This window comes from Alosa pseudoharengus, unplaced genomic scaffold, assembly GCF_046254945.1.
Source record: "Alosa pseudoharengus isolate Yale_2024_CS ecotype anadromous, Long Island Sound unplaced genomic scaffold, YU_APseudo_1.1 YU_APseudo_1.1_scf_24, whole genome shotgun sequence".
Lineage (NCBI taxonomy): Eukaryota > Metazoa > Chordata > Actinopteri > Clupeiformes > Clupeidae > Alosa > Alosa pseudoharengus.
The window spans coordinates 27,901,164-27,913,280 of record NW_027468689.1 but is presented as its reverse complement, the minus strand read 5'-3'; the positions used below and the strand labels follow the sequence as shown (position 1 = coordinate 27,913,280).

The 12,117-nt window shown below is 43.7% G+C and overlaps 1 protein-coding gene across 2 annotated transcripts in view; it reads left to right on the top strand.

Moving 5' to 3' along the window:
* Positions 1-818: 818 nt before the first annotated feature.
* slc25a12 (solute carrier family 25 member 12) overlaps positions 819-12,117 on the top strand; it is a 27,199-nt gene continuing 15,900 nt past the window's right edge. Inside the window, exons 1-5 of one of the 2 annotated variants that reach the window (XM_076303640.1) lie at positions 819-1,240; positions 1,976-2,029; positions 9,178-9,323; positions 10,798-10,913; positions 11,487-11,626. In XM_076303640.1, the coding sequence (XP_076159755.1) occupies positions 1,229-1,240; positions 1,976-2,029; positions 9,178-9,323; positions 10,798-10,913; positions 11,487-11,626 (468 nt within the window). In that variant the 5' untranslated portion in view covers positions 819-1,228. Of the gene's footprint in view, positions 1,241-1,347; positions 1,370-1,975; positions 2,030-9,177; positions 9,324-10,797; positions 10,914-11,486; positions 11,627-12,117 lie in introns of those variants that run through there. The other variant, XM_076303641.1, reaches the window with a different exon arrangement.

Sequence of the window (12,117 nt, the reverse complement as noted above, 5' to 3'; positions counted from 1 at the left end):
GCTCTGTGTGAATGAGTGTCATGGTGGTAGCCTAGTGCAATGGTGATAGTGGTCATGGTGATAGTGCAAATGAGTAAGTCAACAGTGCAACAACGCGGAAATAAAGTAAAGTAAAGTCTATATATCTATATATTTAACTATTTAAGAAAATGTATAAGTGTGGCCACAGTTCTGCTGTGGCATGGAGGGGAGGGGTTATGCATATTATTATGTGCTATTGTGCTAATATAGCACGCAAACAGTGAGGCATAAAGACAGTGGTACAAGTGGCTAGTGGACAGACAGTACCAAACATGGAGGGGGCGAAGAGGCAGACAGACTATGCAGAGAAGTCTATCTCTCCTCTTCCCTTAAGTGAGGCATTGAACAGTTCAATGGCCCTGGGGACAAATGACTTTCTCAGTCTGTCAGTTGTGCAAGGCAGTGAGCGAAGTCTCCAGCTGATCAGGCTCTTCTGCTTAACAATAGTGCTGTGGAGTGGGTGACACTCATTGTCCAAGATGTTTATCAGTTTGTTCAGGGTCCTTTTGTCAGATAGTGAAGTGATGCACTCCAGTTCAGCTCCCACTACAGAGCCAGCTTTCCTTACCCGCCTGTCAACACAAAAAGTTTAACTTCAACACGAAAGTCTGCTTAAAAACGCAAATCTGCATTTGTCTCTTGCACGTCGCCAAAGTGCTTTAAAACCCCTTTACGCATAACTGGATTAGGCTTAGGTTTACAAGCAGCCTTTATTGGGGTAAACAGGGGGAGTTAAAGCAGATAAGTGTCTATTTGACTGCAAGCGATAGCGCCGGGAGGCAGGCAGGCGACGCGAAACGTTGCGCGACCAAGTTAAAATAATTTCATTTTTTGACGGACAATGAGCGTGGAGACTCTTCACTATAAGTTCATGAAAGTTGTCTTTTGTCCAAAGCAGCTTTTGCTCAGTCTATCCCTCTCTCAACAGCAAAGCCGACAGCAGAACATCACCAAACTGGAGTAATTTCCCGGAAGATGCAAGAATGTCCTCTCTTGCATCATCCAGTCGGAGACGTTTAGAACAGTCCGTTTCTGTGCGGAGAAGTGATTGCAGATCATCTTCGACAAACGTACATTGATTGTCCCCAGCATCTTACATCATCACGTAAGTGAAATCCGCACATGCTGCTGCTGCGCTCCTCTGGAATCACGCTACGACCACGACAACGCGAGCGCCTGCGCCAGTGTCGGTGACGTCAGAAGAAGCATGGCGGTCAAGGTGACTTCGGCAATACTACACTTTCCAGAAACTGTTTCTAATGCTGTTAACTTGTTTTTCTGTTTAAGGTAGCGAGCGAGAGGAATGATGGTAGGGCTGTCGGGTGTGATTGAGTAGGTTTTTCGGAAGGTGAGCGGTACGCACGCTCCCGCACGAGCATCATTGTGCTCCCGACTGGCCTCTGTTTGGCCTTCAATGAACATAACTAGCCTTGTGACTGCCGTGGCTAGTAATGTTCTGCGCTTATCCAGATTAGATAATAGAGTTCTTGCCCTCAGCATCTTCCTGATATCGTGTCAGTGTAGTGGCTGCCTGTGCTTCGTGATCATTTCTTTAGTATAGCCAGCTAAACTTACCTGCTATGTTGATGTGATTGCTGTGATGTGTAGCACGTAGCTATATAGTTATAGGTTCTGTCTGCATGTTCCCGGTTTAACCTCGGAGGTGTTAGGACTTGTTAGAAACCAGCATAACTTTGCTAAGCCTCTTGACTTTCAGCATGGGTGTAAAAGCAGTGTGTGTGCTCCAAACTGCTAAACAAATTAAATGTCGAGCTGGACTTGATTGCTAACCGTTCGCTGCAGTGAGCGAGTCTTGTGTTTTGAAGTCTCACCCATATTACATTTTATGAAGATGTCAGGAGGTTTATGGTAACCAGTTGGTGGCTTGGGCCGTGTGACTATTTACTCATTCCAGTATACTTTTGTGAGTAACCTCCGGCCAATGTATTTGCAGGTGCAGTCAACCAAACGGGCCGACCCCAACGAATTGAAGGTCATCTTTCAAAAGGTAAGTAACATTATCGTGACATTGTAGCGGACCAGAAATACAAATTGACGCCACTCCCAGTGTTGTTTTTTAGGAATCTTCAGGGTGATGAATGTTTATGGGTCCCGTCTTACTGTTTTGGTTGCTGTTACTCCAGGGAAATGTGAAATCATTTTTTGGTTGTAGTTAGATGTGCAAATATGTTGAAATTGATGTCTGGTATGCAGTGGGTTGCTTAAAAACTAGTCTAATGGATTACACCTTCAGTAAAACAATAAAGGCAAAAAACAATGGGTTAATGTTATCTTTATTTATTTTTTATTAAAGGATACCTTTATTTGGCTATATTGTCTACACACACTTTCCAGTGTGGTGTGGTGGAAACCACCAGGAATGTGTGTGTATGGTATGTGTGGTATGCCAATGCCTGTTGTTTCATGCTGGTGTTTACTAGGAAAGTCACAGAGGTTGTGATTGATCACACATTGTGTTTGTGTTTGCATGACAAGAAGGGGTGATGTTGTTGTGCAGTTGTGCTGTTCATGTGACTGAGTGCAGTGTGTGTGTGAGTGAGCGAGCGCGAGAGAGAGAATGTGCATGTGTTATGCAGGCTATGTTTGTTCCATGTTCCAGAGGTTACTCTGACATGCCTGGCTGAATTGCCTTTCATGTTAGACATGCTAATGTTGAGGCTGTCATTCCCTCCCAGTCAATCCTTGCTTCGGGAGGATAGAGAGAATGATAAGGGAACCAGGTGATATGATATTGATGATGACAAAATATATGATATTGATGATCGGCTTTTTGAATGTCATATGTCAGGCAGTTGTCCTTGACTTTCATTTCACACGCATATGACTACATGACAGTGTAGGGAAACTTTGTATGGAGCAATGTGGAACAGTGTAAAATATGACACTGTTTATATACATTAGAGATAGTTGTGTGTTTTAGATTTCTTGAAGGAGACTGCAGTGAAATGTTAGTTTGGAATGTCTTTAAAATACTTAGTCGGTCTTGGGAAAATGTAGCCTGACGAGCCAGACCCACATCAAGATTTAGGGTCTGGGAACTTACCATTGGCACTGCTCAATCCGAGAGGCAGGATAAACGGTTATCTTTCAAATTTCCTCTGCATGCAATAGGATAGCGCTACAACTCATGACTCCCATGCATTTTCCCACCAGTGGAGCTAGTTGGCTACTAGTTGATCAAACTTTTGGCAATTTAAAAAAAGCTTAACTCGAATCGCAATTCAAATCAATTCAAAGACCGCTGTTCGCCAGCAGCAGCAGCATCCATCTTCATTGTTTTCAAGTAGCAGGGAATTCACGCGGAACCGTCGCCGACTCTATGCACGATGTGATTGGCCTGATTGAAGTTTCATTTTTCCAGCTCGCAAGCCAACGGAGAGTTGCTAGACTACCCTGGCTGAAAATTACATTTGCTGCCGCTAGAGTGCGTCTAGATTTCTAGGCTAGGGAAAGTGCTAATGTAAGTATGTTCAAAAGCATGTAATGGTTTTGACAACATTGGGGTGGTTGACCTTGAAAGTGCAGCTTCTACCTCAGATTTCTGTGCTCACACACTAGAGCCTAAGATTGCTTAAAACACACACAAGTGTGCGCGCGCACAGTCACACACACATATACACACACTCACACAGTCTAAGCCATGCTCATGTGAGAGAAAGCTAATCTTTTTCTCTAATAATGGCTCACCATTGCATGAAAGTAAGCTACAGTTTCTCCCCTCAAGGGAATACAGTTGAAACTTGAGTCTTGATTAATTATTCGTAGGGAACGCTTCCATTAATGAGCCAGAATTTGTGGGGTGGAGTGTGTTGGCTCGGGTCACCAGCTTGCTCTGGGCAATCTTGAATTCTCAAAGAAAAAACACAAAGGAAGTTTGTGGCCAGGTCAGCTAGCACATAGATAACCTCTACATTCTCTAGCACATAGATAACCTCTACATCCTCTTCTTAAGAAGAGCAGCAGCTCTGTGGAGGGAGACCTGGACAGGGCGAACCAGCTGAACCACTTTTACAACAGGTTCGATTGCCCATCCCCCAGCCCCCACCCCACCTCATTACCAGTGCAACACTCACCCCCACCATCACTGGATATTGCACCCCTCCCCCACATGGCTACCACGAACAAAGAGGTGACAACGACCTCAGTCAACAGCCATCAGACACACAGACCTCAGATGCTTCCCCCCTCCCCTCCCTTCCCCCCCCCATCATCACTGCTGATCAGGCTATCTCACCTCTCCCCCACATGGTGACCACGAGCAGTGCGACAACAATGGCTTCAGCCAATGGCCATCAGTCTCTAGCCACGACAACCCTCACAGAAGCACCCCTCCTCCTCCTCACCCTCCACTCGCCTCACCCCCCCCATCATTTCAGCGGACCAAGTAAGTTATCTTTTAAAAAAAACTCCATCCTCGTAAGGCAGCCGGGCCTGACAGACCTGTGTCCAAGGCTGCTCAAGGCCTGTGCTGCTGAACTGGAGGAGCCACTGAAGCACATCTTCAACTGGAGTCTACGTCTCGGACAAGTTCCAACACTGTGGAAGACATCATGTCTCACCCCCGTTTCCAAGAAACCACACCCCAGCGAGCTTAATGACTTCAGGCCAGCGGCTGGTCTTAGGTATGCTCAGACCCCAGGTACGCCATGCACTAGACCCTTTACAGTTTGCATACCAAGAGAAAGTGGGCGTGGACGATGCCATCACTTATCTTCTACACAGGACATTCTCACCTAGACAAGGGGAAAAGTGCTGTGAGAATCATGTTCTTTGATTTCTCAAGTGCTTTTAACACCATCCAACCCCTCAGACTGGGAGACAAGCTCTTGCAGATGGGTGTGGACGCTCACCTGGTAACCTGGATTACAGATTACCTGACCGAGCGACCACAGTTCGTCAGACTGAAGAACTGCCTCTGTGACACTGTGATCAGCAGCACCGGAGCGCCACAGGGAACTGTGCTCTCTCCAGTCCTGTTCACCCTGTACACATCTGACTTCCGCTACAACACCGAGTCATGCCACATGCAGAAGTTTTCTGATGACACTGCAATTGTGGGGTGTATCAGGGACGAGCAAGAGGAGGAGTACAGGAGCCTGGTGGAGGACTTTGTGCAGTGGTGCGAACTCAATCACCTTCAACTAAACACTTCAAAGACCAAGGAGATGGTGGTGGATTTCCGAAGGTCTAAGCCCGCTCTGCTACCAGTCTCCATTGATGGGGTCAATGTGGAGGTGGTAAGCACCTACAAGTATCTGGGTCTCCACCTGGACAATAAACTGGACTGGTCAGCCAACACTGATGCACTCTACAAGAAAGGACAGAGCAGGCTGTACTTCCTGAGGAGGCTGCGGTCCTTCAATGTGTGCAGCAAGCTCCTCAGGATGTTCTATCAGTCTGTTGTGGCCAGCGCCCTCTTCTATGCAGTGGTATGCTGGGGAGGAAGCACAAAGAAGAAGGATGCTGGGCGACTTGACAGGCTGGTAAGGAAGGCTGGCTCTGTAGTGGGAGCTGAACTGGAGTGCATCACGTCAATATCTGACAAAAGGACCCTAAACAAACTGATTAACATCTTGGACAATGAATGTCATCCGCTCTACAGCACTATCAAAAACCAAAAGAGCTTGATCAGCTGGAGACTTCGCTCACTGCCATGCACAACTGAAAGGCTGAGGAAGTCATTTGTTCCTAAGGCCATTGAACTGTTCAATGCCTCACTAAAGGGAAGAGGAGAGATCGACTTCTCTGCTTAGTCTGTCTGCCTCTCCACCCTCTCCATGTCCATGTTTTTTGAGTACTGACTGCCCACTACTACTGCTTACTACTGCTTACTACTGTTTTACTACTGTTCTACTATTGTACACAGCCTAATGTTTTCACTACTGTTTTACTGCTACACTGTTTTTCATGCTATTTTAGCACACATGATCAATGGCTGCGGTCAGGCTTCTGATACAATACTGAATGAATGAATGGCTATAACCCTATTACCTCAACCTGTTCTTGCACTGAAATAGTTTTTTATTTTACCTTGTCTACACTACACTTTACTCTCCTATTTGTCTATATTATTTATGCTGGTCTCTAGACCTTACTCTTGCACTGTTGGACTAATGTTGGACTACTTTTTGCACCTTCACCATGACACTCACTCTCTTGAGCACCTTGCCAGGCACACATAACTTAAGGACTATGGTTGGACTACTGTTTGCACCTTCACCATGACACTCACTCCCTTTAGCACCTCACCAGTCCTGGCCCGGTCACTACAAGCGTCTTATCACCCTCAAGCAACATTGGACTTTCTTATTTTAACTTATATAGTGTATTTAATATTTAGTTTTGTTAGTTTTCTTATCTGTCTTATCTTCTATTGTCTTTATTGTACAGCGGAGTTTAGTTATATGTTTATACTTACACTTATGTTTACCATTTCTGCTGTAAGTGCATGTTGTGTGTTATGTCTGTATGCTACTGAGACCCTTGAATTTCCCCTTGAGAATCAATAAAGTATCTATCTATCTATCTATGTTTAGCTCTTTAAAAGTGAGAGTAATGTTGATTTAGACCAGTGGTCCCCAAACTACGGCCCGCCACCTCATTTTGGATGGCCCCCCAAATCATGTACGTGGTATATAGCATCTGGCCCGCACGGGAGTATGACATCGTCAAACTATGACCTCCGCAATTTCACCCATTCATTCTCTATGGCGAGTCTTAACAGTACACATGTAATACTCTTTTTGTCCACTGGTGGTTGTTTTGGCGCTATTTTGCGTTTGCCGTTGAAAACAGAATGAAATGTAGGCCTACCTGCAAAGATGTAAGAGGCCTATGCTGACTGCATCAGTGCTCAAAGTATTCTAAAAGTTCATCAATTAATTGTTAATAACTAACTTCTGTTCAAGTCATATTTCTGGGACTTTCTGGGATGATTATTTCTATTTTTTATTCACTCGTTAAGTTAGAATGGTGGGTCATTTATGTTTTTGCCAGCACTTCATAAAACTCTCATAGTTTTATTTGAATTATTTGTAGGATATTACTTGTTCATAATATGAGCTGTGTATGCAAAGACACAGAGTTCAGAGTTCACACATTTTGAATAAAATATACTTTTGGGACTCCCTGCCAAAAGTCTTTTTATCAGCATTATTTCATTTGAGCTACATTTTACACTGATATGGCATGATGGCAACATAAACACAGCTAACAATGGTATTACATTGTAAATGTAATGGAATATTCAACTAAGACTGCTGTTGTTCACAGCACTGAGCTATTTATGGTTACTGATATACTCCGAGTCTCTGGCCCTCTCTTAGAGCCAGGCATAGTGAGCTGGCCCTCGGAAGAAAACGTTTGGGGACCACTGATTTAGACGGTGGTAATATGGAGAAGAAAGGTGACGCTCAGTACCGTGCTGTTTGATTGTCTGTGGATCACGCTGCAAACATGTGCCACAGTGGTGCCCTTTGGATGTTACTCTGGCTGTAGTAGTAACCTTTGTTGAACTGTCTGTGCATGACATACATGTGTTCTGTGTTACTGTGCCACCTCTGGTGCTCATGCGCACACACACACACACACACACACACACACACTAAACAAGCGCACACTTTCAAGTCCTTATCTGTGAGGATGCTGATTGAGCATTTCTTAAGGAAGGATAATGTGTCAACCTGCGTGTGTGTGTGAGGGAGAGAGTACCAGTGTCTGTAAGTGATTACATGAACGTGTTTATTTGCAAGGAGATAGCAGAGCTAAGATTGTTGTATTTTCACTTTCATTTTCAGGAGCATTTGTTACCAGTAATGCTTTGTCGTACCACACTATGCCTGTGGGTGCAGTTTGAGCTGATAGAGGTGTATGATGTCATACCAGGCAACAATTTTTGAGTGTGTTACACGCTAGAGAGAACTAAATGAAAGTACTGAGAGCTACATACTGCAGAATACTTTCAGACATCTGAAAAGGCATCTGAAAAGTTACATTTCTAGTACTGAGTAGGGTTGCAAAATTCCGTGAATTTTCATAGTCGGAAACCTTCCATGGGAATTAACGGGAATATACTGAAATTAACAGGAAAAAAACGGGAATTAATGGGAATAAACTGGGAATTTTTAATATGGCAAATTAGTCTATAACAGGGAACTTAAATGTAGTGGACAAAACCCCATCTTGCAGCATAATATTAGTTAAAACAACCTGATTTAATGCAATTTCAGTCAAATTTCTACCCTGCACATACGTCAATCCCATGCACACAGCAATCTGCATAGGCTACTAGACATAAAGTAAACCTATGATGCGTTCATGTGCATTGGGAAAATAAATTCCCAGTGAAAATGTCACCTCGTGGGAATAACTGGTGTGAAACTGGGGGAAGTTTGCAAACAGAGTTGTCCAGTTATGGGCTTGTCTTCACTTTTGTCCTCATTCAAATAGGTGTACGTCATTTTGCATAAACTGTAATGGGACGATTAATCTGTCTGATTAAGATTGACAATTTATATATAATTTAATCTAGGTTTGGTTTGGTTGGGATGGTATGTTGTGTCATTATATTGTTATTTGTTTTACCATTTTCTGGGATTCTAACTGAACAAACTGATTGTCAGTAAATGTTCCAACCAATTGGATTTTGTTGTTGAGTGGCGTGGTGTATCTTGGGCAGTTCAGTGGTTTCAGTGTTGCTAGCTTAGCACGCTAGTAAACCATAGGCAGAGAATGGGATTCCTGGTAGCATGTTAGCTATCTTTGTATGCTAAGCTAAGCGAAAATACGAACAAACAAATCATATTGCTTATTACGAAACAAAATGTTAATGTCTGTATATGAAACAGTAGGAATTACCAAACATTCCCAGTTAATTCCCGTAAATTCCCATAATTTCCTTTAATTCCATGAAAGTTTCCAATTTGGAATATTTCCAAAATTCCCCAAATTAACTTCCCATGGAAAGTTTCCGATAAGTTTCCAGAAATTCACCGGAAATTTTCCGCCCCTTTGCAACCCTAGTACTGAGTATAGAGAGTTAAAGTGTCTGCATATGTTGCAGATGGTGATCTGTGTGTTTGTGTGTGTGTGTGTGTGTGTGTGGGTGTGGGGGTGTGTGTGTTTTCTCCATTGTAGTATGCAAGTGTTTTGGACAAGGAGGGGGAGCGGTTTATGACCCCGGCGGACTTTGTGCAGAAGTACCTCGGCCTTCACGCGCAGGTCCACCACAACCCCAAAACTGTGCAGCTCATTGCTGGTGTGGCTGACACAACCAAAGATGGGTGAGGAGCACATACACTCACACATGCCGGCTCTCCTCTCAAACCTCCCTTTTTCTTGTCCATTTGCATCTGGACGCTCCCTCCCTCCCTTTCTTTAGTAAGATGAATAGAATTTAAAAGCAGACCGACCAGGCCTTTTTTTCTGACCCATACTCGGACATTGGCTTCCTATGACGCACACACACGTGCTTACACTGCCATGTTATCAAATCTAATGGCAGTGTTATTACTCTCTACATTGACAGATATGATTATTGTGCTCCTCAGTCAAGCTCCTGGTAATGTCCTCCCTGTGATTAGATAAGACTGAGTGGGAATGAAGCCAAGTCTTAATGTCATTACGAGCCATTACAGTAGTACAGTGCCTAGCCTTGCTTTATGAAGTCAGTGTAATAATAGGAGCAAACACTTGAGCAGAGTCATAAAAGCCACAGTCCTGCTGCGCATACTGTATCAGAGCGCAGGGCCACATATCAGGATTCAACACAGACAACTACTGGGACTATTGCTCACTTAGAGTCTGTTAAATATACAAATATTAAATATTGCAAATACAATTCTATATGAAAATGATGTATTAAATGAATACTATACCACTAAAAGAGTAATTGAGTTATACTACAGTTATATGCAGTGTGTCCATTTATCTATTGATTGCCGTCCCCCTGCCTATGTAGTACACGGTGTAGTGATATAACATGTGTATTTGATGTGGGTCATGTGTAGTGGTCATGAAGGCAAACAGGCACTGCTTTGACCTGGTGCCCACCGGTTGTGATGTGACCTCCAGTCAAGTGTGAAATGGACTGCAGGGCACTCTTCAAAGGCTCAGGGTGGTTCATGTCGGCTAAATAATGAGAGAATTGTGCAAAGGCACACTGCTTCTTCTATTTAGTATATTTGTTTAAAAAACTTCTAGTCACCACAACAAACTGTCTGTCCACTGCTGGAAGATGGTATATATATCCTTAGATCAAACTCCTGTTATTTGAACTGTCCATGCCATCCCTTTTGATAAGTTTGATATGAATGTTTTGGAGATGGCTTAGAAGACACCGCTCCTCCCCTCTTTGGGCTTGTCTGTGGTAGTAATGGTGTCCTGATTTGAACAGGGCCATTCTCTCCAGCCAGCCCAGACCATTTCACTGAAGGCTGCTGGGAGTCATTCTCTTTTGGAGGGCATAAATCTGGAAATGTGTTAACCATATTTCAAATGGATGAACTTAAAAATATCTAGAGCCCTCTTGGATTTTTTACTATTAATATTTCTCTACAACCTATTTAAGGTTACATTGGCTGATATTATTTGTTAATCATGACATCACAACTGCCTGCTTGTTGCCAAATGTAGCATATATATCCATATATTGTGTATTTATTTACAAGATTGAATGAATGCATGTGTGCCTATCTTGGCTCATCTCTCCCCCTCTTCCACTCTCTCTCTCTCTCTCTCTCTCCCTCCCTCCCCCAGGCTCATTTCTTTTCAGGAGTTCTTGGCCTTTGAGTCTGTACTATGTGTGCCAGACGCTCTCTTCATAGTGGCCTTCCAGCTCTTTGACAAGACTGGCACTGGAGATATCTCTTTTGGTAAGGACTGTGTGTGTTCACATCAAGTCTGACAGGCTTGGACTCTCGTCTTTACACAATTGTTAGGTTGTTGGGGGCTATTTTGGATTACAAACTAAGCTGAAAAGTTGCACACGCACATGCACACAACATTACAAAGCAGGTTGTTATGTGCAGGACCCTTGACCCTTTCTTTGACACACACACACACACATACACCCACACACACACACCCACACACACACCATGCATGCACGCATGCACACACACACACACACAAGCATATGTAATATGTACACACACACACACCATGCATGCACGCACACACACACACACAAGCATACGCACACACACACACAAACATGCACGTACACACACACACACACAAGCATACACACACACACACAAACTTGCGTACGCACATACACACACACACACACACACAAACACAAATACACACAAACACAAACATGCACACATACATACATTTATACTCTGTTTCTCACACATACCCACACAGTTTCTCTCAGACTTAGCCTAGACTGTTTGGAAATGGATCAAATACTGAGTGTATTTTCTTTTTCGGACTTACAGAGAATGTGCGTGACATCTTTAGCCAGACAACGGTGCACCATCACATCCCTTTCAACTGGGACTGTGAGTTTGTCCACCTGCACTTCGGCCATGACCGCAAGAAACGTCTCACCTACCTGGAGTTCACACAGTTTCTGCAGGTAAGCTTTTAAACAACAACAACCACACACACACACACACACACGTACGTAGATGTCACAGACACAGACATGCAAACACATCAATCCGCTATGTAAACATGCAGGAATAAGAACAGCAAACATAAAGACTTATAATCCACATGCAGTATATTTGTCCTGTGCACCCACATACACATACAGCAAGATGGTGGATGTCTCTGCTTCCTAGTACTTGTCAGAAATATCTACTCAGGGAATCTCATTGGCTCTGACAACAGCCCTGACCCCCCTACCCCTCTTTTGATTGCTCGCTTGTCATCTCTAATCATGTCGATTGGTCGAAATGCACCTGTTTCCTGTTTGTGTTCCAGGAAAGGTATCATGTTACATGGCCCAGGGCTTTGATTGGGGGGTGGGCTTTTTGAAAAGGAAGGGATGAGAAAATAAACAACAGAAATGTGAATGTGGACTGGATTGGGTTGGGTTTCTACTGAGCTGTATGGAGGCATGTG